The 16,480-nt window shown below is 36.0% G+C and overlaps 1 protein-coding gene across 2 annotated transcripts; it reads right to left on the bottom strand.

The window, feature by feature from the left end:
• Positions 1 to 2,887: 2,887 nt before the first annotated feature.
• On the bottom strand, positions 2,888 to 15,204 carry LOC113741917 (uncharacterized). 2 transcript variants are annotated; one of them, XM_027269575.2, is made up of 9 exons: positions 14,127 to 15,204; positions 11,904 to 12,072; positions 10,524 to 11,794; positions 8,130 to 9,893; positions 6,884 to 7,900; positions 5,301 to 5,405; positions 5,068 to 5,157; positions 3,738 to 3,848; positions 2,888 to 3,660 (listed from the first exon to the last, which is right to left on the bottom strand). In XM_027269575.2, the coding sequence occupies exons 1-9, from the start codon at positions 14,181 to 14,183 to the stop codon at positions 3,121 to 3,123; spliced, it is 5,124 nt and encodes a 1,707-aa protein (XP_027125376.2). In that variant the 5' UTR covers positions 14,184 to 15,204; the 3' UTR covers positions 2,888 to 3,120. The 2 variants fall into 2 exon arrangements, with proteins under 2 accessions (XP_027125376.2, XP_071903989.1); XM_072047888.1 differs by lacking the exon at positions 6,884 to 7,900 and having other exon boundaries at positions 14,127 to 14,636.
• Positions 15,205 to 16,480: the final 1,276 nt, after the last annotated feature.

Raw genomic sequence — 16,480 nt, 5'->3', positions numbered from 1 at the left:
TAATATAATATATTATTTGTCCAAATATAATAATTTCAACTTCACACAAATTAAATAAATTCATTTAGGATTAAGTAATTAATGCCTTTGAAAAAAAGAATAACTTAGTTTAGTTAGATAAAATTATTTTTATGTTTATTAAATTATTTTTAATTCGTAAACGGGTCATATCGGGTCATATCAGGTCACCACGGGTTGACCCAAAATCGACATGTTTTCTTTTCGGGTTCATCGGGTCCAACCCGATTCTGACCCGAATTCCCGAAACCTCAACCCAAACCCATTAATTTCGTATTAGGTTCGTGTCGTGTTTTCAGGTCGTGTCGAAAATTGCCACCCCTAGTCCAAATAAATGTTTAAGAATTTCAAAACAAATTGATAGGGAAGAAAATTTTAGATTTTAATCTTGAGAGATGTATAGGACTGGGGGAACAAATATTGCATAAGATAAAGTTACCCTCAATAAAGCATAACATATACACATTTTGTATTTGTAAGCACCAAGCTTTTTAGTTGATCTTAAGCTATTTTGCAAAATACTAGAATATCATATATATATTCATTTATCAAGAACTATAAGAATATACAATCATAAGTGTGATATCCTCTTTCAATGACCTATTGTTTTTGTTGAGTTGAAGTATTAAATGCAAATTACTTGTGAATGTCCTATTATTTTTTACTAAAATCCATCAATGCTAAGACGAAGAGTGGGAGTGTGTCAAAACTAGGCCATAAACTCTTAGCTTGTAAGATATTTGATTGACAAATTGTGTAATACAATCACACTTAGTTGCATAATCTGTAATCTCTCAGATAATTTTTCTTTGTAATAGTTATACTACCCTTAACATATAACAATAGGTTGCAAAATAAATCCTCCTCATATGTATATGGCTGCTAATGAATGAAAGATAAGATTATGAATTTTAAGTTTTGTGCTTTGCATAGACCCCAAAGTTATAACATTTATTTGACTAATTTTTTACCTAAGTGAATAATAAAAGATCAGCATATAGTCACGAAATTTGTAAAGCACAAGTGGTCTCAAGTTCAAATTAAATATATTCTAAGTATGTAGCAAATTAATTCTTTAATTTTGTGCAGTCCACACATAAATAAAATGTCTTAGTTAACCATTTGTTGTAGAAAATGTAACATCTAAAATATTTAAAAAGCAGCCATTCACTTATAAAGTTTTTGAGTAACAGTAATTGATTAAAAACATAACATAAAAAAGTCAAGAGTCAAAAATTTTATAAAGATGACTTTTTCTTCCTCTTTTTGATTATAAGTATTTACACTTCTTTAACATAGAAAGTAGTTCTAGCTTTAGCTTACAATAGTTGATTTATAACATTGAGTTTAAGTTTCATTTTTTTTTTTGGTAATATATTCTGAAATACCTGAAATAGTTAAAGCTTTTTTGTTATCTTACTTTCTTTTAAGACATAATTTGTCTGTTACATTTTGGGGAGAATTCGTCACGTGCACTGGACATGACCCTCAATGCTAGAATCACTAAAAGCAACAATTGGAGCAGAATCTTTTCCTATGATCAGCATGCAACACCGATACACTAACAAGACACAAGCACCAATATAATAACGGGGTACGTTTGCTCTTTTTTACCAACATTTCATCACTAGAACACAGAAGTTGGTAACAGAATCGACCAATACCTGTTACTAATCTATAACTTCACCATCGACCAAGTTATGATTACAAAATCCTTAAATTAGTTATCAAATGTTGTGGCCCGACTTGCACAGTTAATGTCCTGTAATGTATGTAAACACTGTAAGAGACAGTAGAGAATTTTCAGCTTTAGCTGGCACATAAATAAGAAATATTAGATTCAGCTTTATTTCGTAGTTCTTTCTTCTCTTTGATCAAAGCATTCATCTAATTGAACACCAAAGCTTTGTTAAGCTTTCCTCTAGTTTAAAGATTGCAGTCTCGTGCATGTACAATGAAATAAATATTTGAATTCTTCCATTTTGTGAACTCATTTCATTTGACTGACTAAACATACTTTCCTAACATACATAGTATTATTTTCCCAAGCGAGGCTCACGATCATTACAATGCAGATATCTAAGTGGGCATCCAAATCTGGGATAAGGTGCAGAGATTATGTTTGTTATACAGAAGCCCGTACCCTGGAATCAGGAAATGGAATGGTGTTGTAAACATGCACATGGGAAATCTTTTTCGTGCAAAGCTTAGAAGGTTGGTGATAGCTGTAACTGTATGGCACCAGTGGTAGGAAAGGAACAGGAGTGTTTCAGCACGTTGGTGTCACCAATGTTATTCAGTTCTCTGTTGTATCTTGGCCTAAAGCTCCGCCGGAATCAGGAAAATTGGCAGCTAACGGTGGAGTCGGACTTGAATCCGGACTGCTTACATGATTGAGCTAAAGTACCGTATAGGGGACCCCTTTGCATTGCTATAGTTCAGAAGGTTGTGTACAGTGTGTTTGTACACTAGTGATGCTTGTTGATGCATTGGGGTGATATTCCTTTTGTAAAGCTTACTTTCTTGATCACTCAAAGTTCTCATTATGCCCAAAAAACAAAACAAAAACAAAAAAAAAAAAAAAAAAGTGGGCATCTAAATCTTTGTGCATGCCAAATCTCCACCATATATACGGTAGTCTGCAGTTTTGCAACCCCTTCCCCTCTCTCCCCCAAACAAACAAAACAACAATAGAAGTGAAAAATGGAAGCATACACGTTCCTGAGTTAAAATGGAGAGAGTGGCATTTAGATGCAAGGATCAACTGCAAAATTTCTGCCAAGATAATACAACGAACTAGCACATTTATTGCCTGTATTCCGAGTTTTATGATAAACTTGCCTGGTGTCAATATATGTCGCCATTCAACTGAAAACCAAGTTAAACCTGTGTTGCATTAAGTAGGACTTCAAAAGAACTCGTATGCAAGACTGTCAAAAGGCTGTAAAAGATGTGCCTTACAACCAAAATTGCAATTGGAGATGACAATCATCTCCCATAACGTTAACGATCTGCCAAATCCTGCTGTATTCTCCACTTTAGCTCTGCAGCTGATCTTATAAAAAAGAGGACACGAACCAAAAAAATTCTTGGCAGTGTAACTCATGGGTGCAAGGAATAATTGGTGCATTCTGCAGAGAAGAACTGCTCCGCTCTATCAATAAATCTTTCAGGAAATCTACAGTGCAACATTGCAGCAGAAGTTTCACTTGTGTATGGGTTGTGCTTTTGGCCTGTTTCTTCAGAAAGCTTCCCGACTCTACTCTCTCTTTGAATCCGCATCTTAATAGTTTTAATATTGTTTGAAGGTCCACCTTTCTGGGACAGAGTCCGAGCATTGCGGTTATTGGGGCGCTGAGATCTCTGAGGAGGAGTGTCAACTTGAGATTTTCTACACTCAGGACCCAAGTGATTAGATTCACCAGCTTCATCCGGAGTGTTATCTAGCACTGCAATAGATTCAGCAGGAGCTGGCGAACTGTTTCTGCAGGACTTGAGCAAGGAAATGAGCATATCTGTGCTGAGTTCTTGAAGAACAACAGTCTTGTTCTGCTCACATCCAAAGCAGGCAGCAACCAGTGTGCCAGCCAAGATTGGCATAAACTCGAGATCACTGAAGAAAACAAATGGCAAGTCGCACACCTGTAGTTTCAGCTTCATAAATTAGATTCCATCATTCAAATCTGAAATTTGTGTTAATCTCATTCAAGTTCATTTACCTTGTGAAGAATGGTAGGGCTCTTTCCCCAGCGAAGGACAGCTTGATTCTCGGAGTGGAAAAGTGAAAAGTAACCAAGAAGCAACAAAGATTCCACCAGCAATTGACCAATCTGACATGCACAAACAAGCAAACTTTTTGAAATTTCACCTTTTTATATACGCAAATGGATATGATAGTTCCACTGATCAGTTAAGCAAGCAATAGCAAGGGAAAGACATCAGATTAATTACAGACAGAAAAAATAGCATTAAGAAAATTCCACAAATCCACCAAACTGGCCCCACTAAAACCTAAGAAGGAAAAAAGAGGAACGGAGGGGCACAAAGGAGGAGTACCTGACAGTTAACTTGTTTATGTTTAATAAAGGTGCAAAATGCAGTGGCAGGGTTACTGGATAAAGAATGGGAAAAAAGACAAGTACATGGCTAACCCAGGAGAGCATGAAATACAATCATAACCACTTACTCCACTCCATGTTGACCAATAGAAACAAATATGAGTTTTGCAATAGCTTACAGTGCTATTAAGACATTTCAAGAAAAAAAGTATAAGTCCAGATGCAACATAGGAAGATCCTTTGTCCTTTCGTTCTCTTTTTCTTTTGTGTGAGTCAATGAATTGTGTTGGCAGTATCTCATTTTCTGCTTTCACGAAAAGCACTAACACCAAAGAAACTATCTAAGAACAATTAATACTGATGCAAACTTCTACAATTCTTTGGTAAGTTCTTGCATCTTTCTAAAGGTGACATAAAGACAAAAACCAAATAACAATAATGTTAGCAATGCAACAAAAACCACGTCAAATACCCACTATTCCAAGCAATATTAACAAATAATGAATAAGCATTTTTACAAGAAAACTTGAGACCCTGTTACCAGTAGGACAACAGAATCTTGAGTTAAAAAAAAACAAATTGACAAGAAATATTGCATCATAATAAAAATCATAATTTGCTAGAACAGCTTGTACCAATGACATGCAAAGCTATTGAAGTATAGTGGTAACCAAAAAAAAAAAAAAGCTCATAATAAACCTACTTAAGAAAGTAATGACAATATGCCCAGGGCATAATTGAAAGAAAAAGAAATTAGGAAAGAGCAAGCAACTGTTCCTCAGTAACTCTGACAGCCCACAATGCATGAAGAGCAACGGCCTAAAAGGTCACTAAGTTTTTGAGCTGCATGCATAGTTTCTGACCATGAAAGACTGCAATAAAACCTGTTGGTGCCATGTAAACCATAAAACCACATCCAAATGCAACAACCAGCACACCTAATAAACATTTTGATGCCAAAATTTGGAGTGAAGGATACATATAGTCTCACCTGATCGGTAGCCACTCCCCATTTGCTTGTGCAATGAGAAAGAAGAAAGCTCATCAAGTGAAAAAATTCCATTTTCAGATCTGGTCTGGCCTGTTATGTGCAGGAAAAGATGAAGGATCAGGCTTGATTACAGAGGAAATAACGTGTTTGAGGACTAACAAAGACAAGCTGTCAAGAAGGCAAGCCAAGAAAACCATTCTAACCAAAAAAAAATTTTCAGAACGCATACTCACTAGCATACTCTGGATGAAAGTTACATCAATTAGTGCCAAATTATTCAACACCTTTAGTACCGCAGTTGCCACTTCCTCAAAATTGGAAGGAAGAACATATGAAACCTGCAAAAACAATCATTCATTCTCGATTAGCATGCCAAATAGAGAAATCTTAGAGCTTTATCATGCCCACAAGAAAGGCAAAACTTCAACCAGAAGACATTTCGGCTTCCATGGTTTTTCAGCCAGTAATTATTAAAGTTTAGAAAGAGTCATAAAAGATGGTTCGATCCACTTGAATATTGAGCTCAGAAAGAACAAGCTATAGAATAAACAGATAAGCTTAAATAAAATATTAGTACCAGAATATCTAAACAAGAATAGTTAACTCCAAACGAAAATGCTACATAGGCAAAATGAGCAAGTAAGCCAATTAAACATCTTAATTTTATGTTTGTTTTTCACCCCAAGCCCCTTTTTTTATTTTTGGCATTAAAGATTATCTTCTAAGCCCCACAAAATTCCTCCTCAAAGATAACCAAGTTCACAAGAAGCATTCATGCAGATATTATTGCTTAGATAGCTTGCCAAGTGTGGTGAAGCATGGTTGTCAAAACATATCATCCTAAACAATTAGAACAGCTAGATCTTAAAGTGTAACACGCACTAGGTGCATTTGGCACTACAAGCATTAACAGACAATTAACAGTGGCATAAAAACTTATTTTCATTTTCAAAATAACTTCAGCAAGAATTAGATGTTGTGGTAAAAGATCAAAAACTTTACGAAGGCCCCGGTAAAAACATTAATTCATGTAACCCTCTTAAGATAACTTAGACGACTTCAACAATAAGTTTGCTGAAGGAATAGAAGTTCCAAAGCAACTTTACGCTACGATTCTCTATGCAACATTACATTGATTCTAAATCTCAAATGGGGAAGGTTTCCCACTATCAGGAAGGTATCTTGCTGGATATAAGCCCCAAAGGAATACACCACAGACAATTGCTTTCATACTTTTCCTTGTTTTAGGCAACAAAAAGTAAGGGTGTAATTTTCAGCTTTTAGTTGCAATTTTGGAAAAGAACTGTAAAATATTATATTTCTCAAGAAGATGATACCTGTTAAGTAATCAAAAATCCCTACTAGATTCAACTCACAATCACATGGGATATCAACTCACAATCTGCACATTTTGAAGACAAACTACATACAACACGGTTTTTATTTGATGCATGGCCCTTCCATGAATGCCAACTAGTATCAACAAAGATGAGTTACATTTTCACCACCTATATACTGCAAAAGAATCACTTAAAATTTTTGGGATTTTATGCAAACCAAAAGACCTTTTGTGAAACTTGTCATGCCAAATCCAAACTGCCGGCATGACCAAAGTGTCGTACAGACTTGTCATGCCCCAGTACAAATCTGACCGACATTTGTGCTTACTACCAATGGCTAGGAAAAACACAATTATTAACAGCTAATTGGAATTCAAACTCAAAACAATGAACCCTCAACCTTGTCAGCAATTATGCAGATTTAATTGGAATTAAGTAGATCTACTTCTGCACTTTGAAAAGTGCAAAGGTCTTACCTGTTCAGAAGATAATTTGTTGTTGGCCTGCAAAAGCACAGCTGTCAACATGGAAGGTAGGCAGACCAACCCAGTTTCAGATATTGCAGAAAGGAGAAATGCTACGGGTTGTTTCATATTAGATCTGATTTCGTCCTTTTGTTCGGTAACCATAATTGTTGACTTCTCTTCCTCCTTTAAAGAAACAGGACTATTAGTATTATCATCACACTGGATGCTTGGGGACTCATCCTTAACATCTATAACATCTGTCTTAGTGTTAATAGATTCGACTACACCAAAATTATCCCTTTTGTCTGATGAACCACCACCATCAAGCAATGCATCAAGTGGCTTATCTTCTGGTACATCAGGTAACCCTTTCAAAACTACAGCCTCAGCCACTTTCACCCCTACACTCCCACTTATGCACATCATCTCCCTAGGAAACGATTCCCAGTCTATTGAAGATCCTTTTCTACATCTGGATGTCAGAACTGCCAATAGGTTAATGCTAAGGAGGATGGAAGAAGGAAAGGGTGAGCCTTCTATATGGGGCCTATCATAAAGAGCAAAAAGGTCCCGCAGCCGATGAATAACCTGGTATGCGATCACAAGCTCTAATAAACCATCTCGCATCTGGATTTGACGTTCATCAGAGCTTACATGACCCATAATTGTAGCAACAGTCCAAAGAAAACCATCCAAAATTTCACATACGGACTCCAGATTACCACTTGATGATTTACTCAACATCAAGCTTGTGGAACCAGGAATATTTGCTGATGCTGCAATTTTAATATAATTCTCAAGTGCTGCAGCCAACATGGGGATTATAGGTGGTAAGAGATTCTGTGAAAGAAAATAACTTCGATTACCAGGCACTGTTAAGACTACCCTAAGAAGCCTTAAAAGGCACAATGTAACCTGGCAGGCTTCAGGTTTTGATGTGTGAGAGGCAGGAAGAGCAGAGGCAATAAAATCAAGTAGACCAGCTTGGCGACAAGCCTGCAGCTCAGTATCCCTTCCCTCCAAGAACTAATCCATGAGAAAAAAAATCATGGTTACTTTTGCCTCTAAAACTATCCAAATAACTAACAAGTAACAAATAATAACCAAAGGCAGATAAGAGATACAATCAAAGAAATGAACAGGACTTTCTCCAATATGATCTGGCGAATGATCCAGTTGTCTACTTGACCTCTTATCTTTAGACAATCAAAGAGATTATAATATGAGAACTCATACACAAAGACAAACTCAGTACCTTAATTATTTCGGCGGTTATAAGACCAAAACTTCCAGCACCTTCTTTTCTTGCTTGCCGAAGCTTTTGAAGTTCCTGAAGCCATCTTGCAATTTTTGCCCTTGCCGTTCCTACCGCAGCTCTGTATCCAATACCAGCAACTTCGGGACTAACTGATGGCTCCACAAATTCATGCTTTAAAGCCATAAGTTTCTGGCGAATTTTTTTGACCCTTCGCTTCAGCGAATGTTGTGATTGCGTATTGCCTGTTAGAAGAGCACAGCTTCCTGAATTACTGGTGCCGTTAGCTTGCCAATCTTCACCATTATTGTTTGGTGTAGATCTACCCTGATTGTCCTTATTCAAGGACCGACGAAAGAAAGGTGAAGTTTGATCCCTGAAATCCATAGAAGCTCTTTCCCTTATTTGCTCCAAATAAAACTTGCGACGCTGTTCGCTTTCACTAAGTCTTTCAGCCAATTTCTGGGCCAAGAGTTCAGCTTCCTCCTGTTGAGCTTTAGCCCTAACCTCTTTTCTTCGCATCTGTTCCATGGCCTTTGCTTCACGTGCCGCACTAGATGCTTTACGTTCTTCTTCCCTTCTTACTTGTGCCTCTTCCTTTTTCCGTTGTATGTCTGCAATACGTTGCATTTTTTCTGCCTCAAGAAGCTTCTTGCGCTCTAAAACAGCTTCTTCCCTTGCCATATCTTCTTTTTGTTTAGTTTTCAGCAATTGAAGCTTCTCAGCCCTTCTCAACTCTGAATCATGTAACTTTTGACGCAGCATAAGCTTTTTATTTTCTTCATTCAATGAAGTAATGAAGCGCACCTCATTAACTTTACTACTCTCATCATTAGCTCTTCTCACTACTTGAGCAAGAAAAGCTTCATGCCTGGATTCACCGCGCTGGTGGCGGGCATACATTACCTCTCTTAACTTCATGTTACGTTCAGCCTGGTACTCATTGACACGATTCAGTTTTTCCGAGGTCCGCTGAAGCCTTTGAACTCTCTCGCTCTCAAGTTCATTTCGTATCCTCATAGCCCGTGCATGCTTCTCTTCTGCTTCTTTTTTCAGATCTAGAGCAGATTTTTTCTTTTTGTCAGGAGACATAAGTTTATCGTGCAATACCCGTGCCCTCTCAGCGCTTTTCCTGCTCATACCAGGTGAATGTGAGAAACGCGAAGAAACGCGATGTGGAGGTCCAAGTATGTCTTCCCAGTTCCTCTTTTCCTTCCATGCATCCATGGATTTCCATAAATTTCCATTTCTCTTTTCCTTCTCCCTTTCAGACAAAGGAATTTGCTTTTTCAGGGTATCAACAGATTTTGAATTTTTATCAGTCATAGATTCTGAGGGCTTCTTGTCTTTCTTAGGAAGTACTTGATCAATTTCACAGGGAGCTCCAATAAGCTCCCGCTTGTTCTTTCCACTGCCTGCACAAGCAGAATCTCCTTTAACAGGCAACCTAGACCCGCTAGAATTACACCTATTTGAGTCGATAGTTCTTTTTTCTTTACTTGAGTTCCCTCTTGAAAGATCAGAAGCTCCATGCCGCTTTCTTGGCTTCAGAACTGATTCTTCAACATTACTTCTGGTGTCAATTTCACCATTATCCCCCTCCATGATATCTCTGCATCTGTAATAGCCACTATCACAATCAGGTTTCACTTTTTCAGCATTGCCAACACGTGCACTAGCTCTTTCTTGCTGAATTTTCCTGAATGCCTCAAGAGAAGAAGAAAGTATCTCTGCCCTCCTTGGGGAAGTTGTCATTCGACGTACCTGAAGACTAATTTCAATAAAATTAGATCAATACCAAAAAATAGAAAAAACACATCAACAATCTTGATAAAACTCCACCAGAGCTAATCCATTAAATTCTTAAGAATTTTCTAGTAATTGTTACATTAAATGCAATATGGAACTATCTTGAGGTGACAAATGCAATGCCATGAATTAGTTCTGCTGTGATAATGGTGGCCAAATTCATAACAGAAGTTATTTGCAGTGCTCAAAGATATAGTCAAGTTGTCTCAAAATCTCAATAATTGCATGCTTGGTGACTACTACTCATTCACTACCAAAAGACTGTCCAATGGAATCACAATAAGGAAATCTATATACAGAATCAACAAACACACATACAGAGAGAGAGAGACTTAGACTAGTTACTAACAGACCAGAAAGGGAAGATTTAAGGTTCTTTACCCTGTAACATCATCCAAGAGGATTTCCAGTATGTAGCATGTTGGAACACTTGAGAGCATAAAAGACACAGCAAACTAAGTTATAGTTAAAAGCATGAACACAAGTTTACAATATGAGACCCTTAAAAGTTTTTAATTGCGACTGTCCCTCATGTACAATTGACTTGATGTTGGGAAAAAGAACAAAGAAAAGAAGAGTTCTGACCTCCCATGAAAGCGCATGTGGCCTGCGATGATCAGACTTCATATTTAATGGTGCCCCATCAAGTATATGAGATGAGGATTTCTTTACTTTCTCAAATTCCTCCACCCTAGAGTTCAGTTCTCTAAAATCAGATGCGGCTTCCTCAAGAACAAGAATGGCCTCTTTCATCTGCTCCAAATCACACTCTAATTCACAAAGAAGATAGAGTTCATCTATGGCCCTATTAAGATTCTCAAAGAGAAAGCACCAAAGGCGTTCCCTGAACCGTTCTTTGCTTTCATCTCCATTTGCATCAGAAAAGTCCATGATTTCAGTTTTATCTAAGTCAACAAGAACACCATCAACTGTTGGAGACTCTGAGTTTCCAAAAGAGCTTAGAGCAATAGATTCTGCAGTTGTTTCAGGCTGAGTATTTTCAAATGATGTTGTCTGTGAATATTCACGAGATACCATGTCCGGCATGATGTCAATAACACTATCTTCAGAAACATTAGAACAACCTGCTTCCTGTGTGACACCAAGTGCAGGACTCATGAGAGCCTCTTCAGTATGTGAACACCAATTCTTATCTGCAGAGAGACTTTGAGTGGTGAACATTCCAGCACCACCCACTCTCAGTGAAGTAGAATCCAGCAAAGTCACTAACAATTTTGAACTCACATCAACAAGAGGTAGTTCAGTAACTTTAGAACATCCAGCTTCATGTCCAACAGCAGGTGTCAAATGCACGTCAGTTGCAACAGATGAATGATTTTCATTTGACTGAAAATGGGTATCAAGACTTTTCACCAGCTTAAGTCCAGTGTTATCCCTGGAATCTGGGGCGGAACCATTTGGGTCGATTACACTTTCAGTATTTAATAACGATCTCACATCTTCTGAAGTCACTTTCAATTCATTCACCTCTTTACAGTTGTTTCCCAGAGACTTTGTCCTAGGCAACAATGCATCAGGTGCCACAACAAGATGATTTTCATCTAAATTTTTTGCGACAAGATTATTTTCCTTCTGATCAGAAGAAGAGCATGGCATGGAATTATCAACTTTCTGAAATTCTGCACGATCTATTGTTAGACATTCAGTCCTACCAAACTTCATCTCAGATCCAACAGCCTTTTCCTGGTGCAAGAGCAAAGCTTTTTCATCCAAATCTCCCCACTTGATTTTTGGAAGAACATCAGAATTCCTTGTCAGAGAATCATTACAATCAGCTCCTTGAGACCGCCTCTGAACAACTCCAGCTTTAAGACAAGAATTTTTGTCCCTTAAACCTACCAAGAGCAGTGAAGTCACAAACTATTATCACAAAAGAAATGCAGTTTCGATTGTATCGCATATATGACCTCCATCTATAACACATTAGTAGAATCAATAGCATACCTGGGTCAACAATAAAATTATCTGTACTTGCTTTTGAAGACTGGCCACCATTTCTACGATTGTCAAATTTTACCTTCAATGAATGACCCTCTGGATTATGAGAACTTTGTTTGGCAGAGAGTCCTCCAACCCAACCATGTACAGAGAACTTTGAACTGCCTCTATGCTTCTGCACACAATATCATATATTATTAAGAAAAAGACAAAATCATGCCCTAAGGAGATTTCCAATATCTACTGATCTCAGCTCCTCAAGTGGGTGGTTCACAATGAGAAACCATAGAAGAATACAATCATGCCTAGCAAACTTGTAAAATTTAGGAACAAAAGGAACCAAAATATCCAATAGCATCTTGTCATACGACTAGCAGGCCAGTGCTTGCCCTTGTTTCATTAAAAGGAAAAGTAATAGAAATGGAGAGGAATAAATACAAAGAACAACCACCTAAAATGAACAAAAGTAGAAGAAAGGATTCTTCTACAAAGAACAGGAAGAAATGGACTGGAAGAAGTACAAAGACCAACCACCGAAAATGAACAAAAGTAGAAGAATTCTTTATTCAACAAACATGGTAAGAAACTGTGTACCAAGCATGACCCAATGCATCTCACATTAGATGTGAAAGGAAGGAACTTAGACCATAAAACGCCAAATTTTACATTTCATTCCCAATTTTTTTTTTATATTCAATGTTAATACAGCAGATTTAGAATTCCAACACATAATTTCAGCACTTTCGAGGTGCAAGTTAACTGAAGCTAGTTATCTGAGGAGCCTAAACATGTTTGGATTTAGTAGCTGCTAACAAGGTCTGCATCTGACTACAAAAGACAGATTCAATAATCAGAAACATCAAATTAAGCAGAATAATATAGGCATCTAAATTTTGTAGAGGCAAAAGGCTGGTACAATTCTATGCTGAATAGCTCTTTACACCTCATAGTCAATTGGAACTTGTTGATATTTATCAGGGGCAAGAAATGAAGTAAACCATTGCAAATATTAGAATAAATCCATGTTATGAGAACAATTAGATCATAGGATCCTATTTTGTCAACATAGATAATCAGCAAAATATCAGCACTTTGTTTGGGCTTCTAAAATTTAAGTAAATTTTGAGTATAAAGCTTATGTTTTAAGAGTATTGTTTGAACTAGATAATTATACGTAAACCTAGCATTGAGTAATTCATTTTATCTACTCCATCATATATGAAGAGTTTATCTCCACATACAGAGAAAGACTGTATCTTAGAAACATTCGAGAAAAAAGGATCATACTCCCAGTCTATTTCTTCTAGACATTTGAAGAATTCCACCCCTAGCATTCTGCAATTATGACGGGAAGCGCCCTACATTCCTGATTTTGTTCCACTTCGTGATAATCTGCTATCTAGGTAAGATTGGAATAACTTTATAAACTAGTGCACAAACATGAAAGCTCCACGGGCTTACAATAACTAAACAACCATGATAAACTTTAGATTAGCTTTTAAAGCTGCAAGCCAAACAGAAGGTAATATTAAGACTAATTTATTTGTCTAACTCAAGGCCAAAAAAAAAAAAAAGAATCTTGGGCTCACAATTTCTGTTTCTTTTACCAGCATATTATTCCCACCAGACATGCCGCATAACATAACATTATTCAGAGATAGCTGCAAAATGTGAGAATAGAATCCTTTCTAGATTGAGAGTCAAAAACTGGAGTATCCAGCCAGATCCTGTACAAATTTTTGAAGTGAAGCAGGTGCATTCCATTCCAGTGGAAGCAAAAAGAATTCTTTTTCATAAACGGTTTACGGTCAAACGTATCACCATCCCAGATGTGATTTCTAACATCAAAACTTCAACTTTCCCATAGGCTAAACAACAATAAACTATCCTCATTCCCTCTCCTCCCTCCTATGTACTGAAGTAATCATCCAAGACAAAGAAACTATTACAATATCATCTAATTATATCTAAACACTTAAGATATCTCATTTGATAAGTCTTGCTTCAGAAAGCTTCCTGTATTACCCAGAAAATACACTACCTACTTTTTCAGAAAGACTGGAGTAATTCTTCTAAATGCATATGATCGATTGTTTAAGTGTATTTCCAAAGCCATTCCCTATTAATCCTTCGGCAAAATATAGTGAAATATAATATATTTCAATCCAAAAAAGTACAATTATAATGTTCTTGATTATTCAGAAAAGCGTATGAAAAAAAAAATCAAACCTTTTTAACTTGCAACCATCCAGAACCTTGATCATCCCCTCCTTCGCTGCTCTCCATAAAAAATCTCTAAATTACAGCAACAACAGAAAACCCAAAACGGAGAAAAAAAAATTTTCCCTCTCACCAAAACATCATAAAAAGTACAGTACATTACATGGAAGTCAAATTATTCCTTCCTAAAGCAATCCAAAAAATTAAAATTAAAGAAATCAATCTGGTGGCATTTTACACAGTTTACAACAATTCGATGATCACAATTACAATAAAATGATGATCGGACAAATGGGTTTTAAAGAACAAGCTGTGAATTTGAACACATGGGAGGTTTTTCCCAGAAAAATCTTGGGATTACATGTTTTAAAGGGTGGGACTTTTAATTGGATTTTGTGAATAAATTTGCAGAAACTTTTTAAAAGGGTATAACCGAAACATTTTCTGGGCTATGTAGAGGTAAGAATAAGTGAGGCAAAAGGGTGAAAGAAAAAGAGAACGTGATGAGAATGATAAGTGCAAAATTTCCAATGATGGGAGACTGAGGAAAGGAGGAGTGGGAGGGAGAAAAGTAGAGAATGATTTTATCTGACAGATATGTCCTCACCTTTCAGAATTAATAACATTTGGTGTCCAAATGTGCATCAGATTTGTGATGCTGATTGAGCCCATCACGCACCTAGAGCTGAAAAACAACAAAAACAAAAGATATGTATACACGCACACGCACATATCTGTCATATTATTTCCACAAATTAATTTGGATTATCTTTCAATTTCATCATGGGTTCCGGTTCTGGTATCAGAGCCAGATGCCGTCTTATTGTTTTCTTCAAAATTAATATTCTAGCTTTGATTAATCTGTGTCTTGTTTTTATTTTCGAAAAAATTAATTATTATATAACCTATTTATCCTAAACTATTAGGGAGAGGGAGTCTAAAGAGGATTTGTGTTAGGGGCTAGTAGGTAGCCAGACCTTACTAGATCGAGGGAGTGTTATGGCACAACTTTTGAATTTTTTTTTGCTGCAGATGGAATTTGAATCCCCACCTATAGTCCAAGAAGGGTTTTAAGACTCACCTCGATGGCCACTCAGCTGAGCTCGGTGGTTGATTAATCTGTGTCTTGTCTAGAGCTAAGTTTGTGTTAGAGTTGGTTAGTCCGATAGTCGTTAGTTAGCGGTAATAGGATTATATAACGATGGTTCCGATGGTGGTCCCGGTAATATAAATTTAAGTCAACTTAAATAGAATTTCATGGCTAGTCTATTAACAAGAATTAGGAAGATCAGGTAATGAAATCAGTAATTAAACCTTAGGGAAATGGAAGAAAATCAAATATAATCAGTAATATAGAAATAAATATAGAAAAAAATTGAGCAAAAGCTTAATAATTGCACTATTCCAGATTTAAAAATACACAAGTATATCGAAAATGAACTTTAGAATTTTTCAAAGATTATTCAATAAAATTAACTGAACAAACTATTTCTCTTAAAAGAAATCTTGAAGTTATTAGATTATTAAATAAAGAAACAATTGTTAATCATTCTACCAAATATAGATTTTTACATATAGGAATGGTTCAAGTTGCAGTTAAACCTTTACATCAATTAGGATTAGATTCTCCAATTTTATTTTGTTTAAATGATGCAAGACATATTTCTTTCCAAAATTCGTTATTAGGGTTAGTTGAATCAAACTTAGAAACTAGTCCTGTTTATTTCAATTGTTATTCAAATTTTACTGTAGATTTATTAGATCCAAACATTTTAGCTTCCTTAACTTTAAATGTTCAAACTAAAAATATAGAATTTTTAGAAGATTGAAGATCGTTAGCTATTATTTACAAAATTGATTACAAAGTCATGAAAACAACCATTAATCCAAAAGCTCTAAATATGCAAGTTCAAGGAGAAACTATGTTATTAGAAGCAAATCTAGAACATTCTAATACTTTTATTCCAAAGAGATTATCTTTGGAATCTATTACAAATAGTTCTAAATGGAATTTAGAAAATATAATCACTGCTAAATAGGTAGAAAGAGAAAACAGTAGTGTTGGTAATATTATAGAGTTACCTGACTAAACAGTAGAAATAGAGTTTTCAAAGAAAAAAGTGTTTTCTATTTCAAGACCTTCTACTTCCTCTATTAATACTAAATTAAATTTAGAAGAAGTTGATTTTAGATAAAATATTTCAAAAACAAAATATAAACAAGAAGATGAAGAATCTGAGTATTCTCTTGTACAATCTCAAATGCATGTTGATAGTCAACTCAATGTTATTTCAAAAGAGTTTGAATTAGATAAACAATACTTACAAAGATTATACTCCTCGGATAAAAATAAAGAGAAAAGA

The sequence above is a fragment of the Coffea arabica genome, chromosome 4e (genome assembly GCF_036785885.1).
Source record: "Coffea arabica cultivar ET-39 chromosome 4e, Coffea Arabica ET-39 HiFi, whole genome shotgun sequence".
NCBI classification, from domain to species: Eukaryota; Viridiplantae; Streptophyta; class Magnoliopsida; order Gentianales; family Rubiaceae; genus Coffea; species Coffea arabica.
The sequence above is the reverse complement of the archived record's forward strand: the minus strand, read 5'-3'. Positions and strand labels throughout refer to the sequence as shown.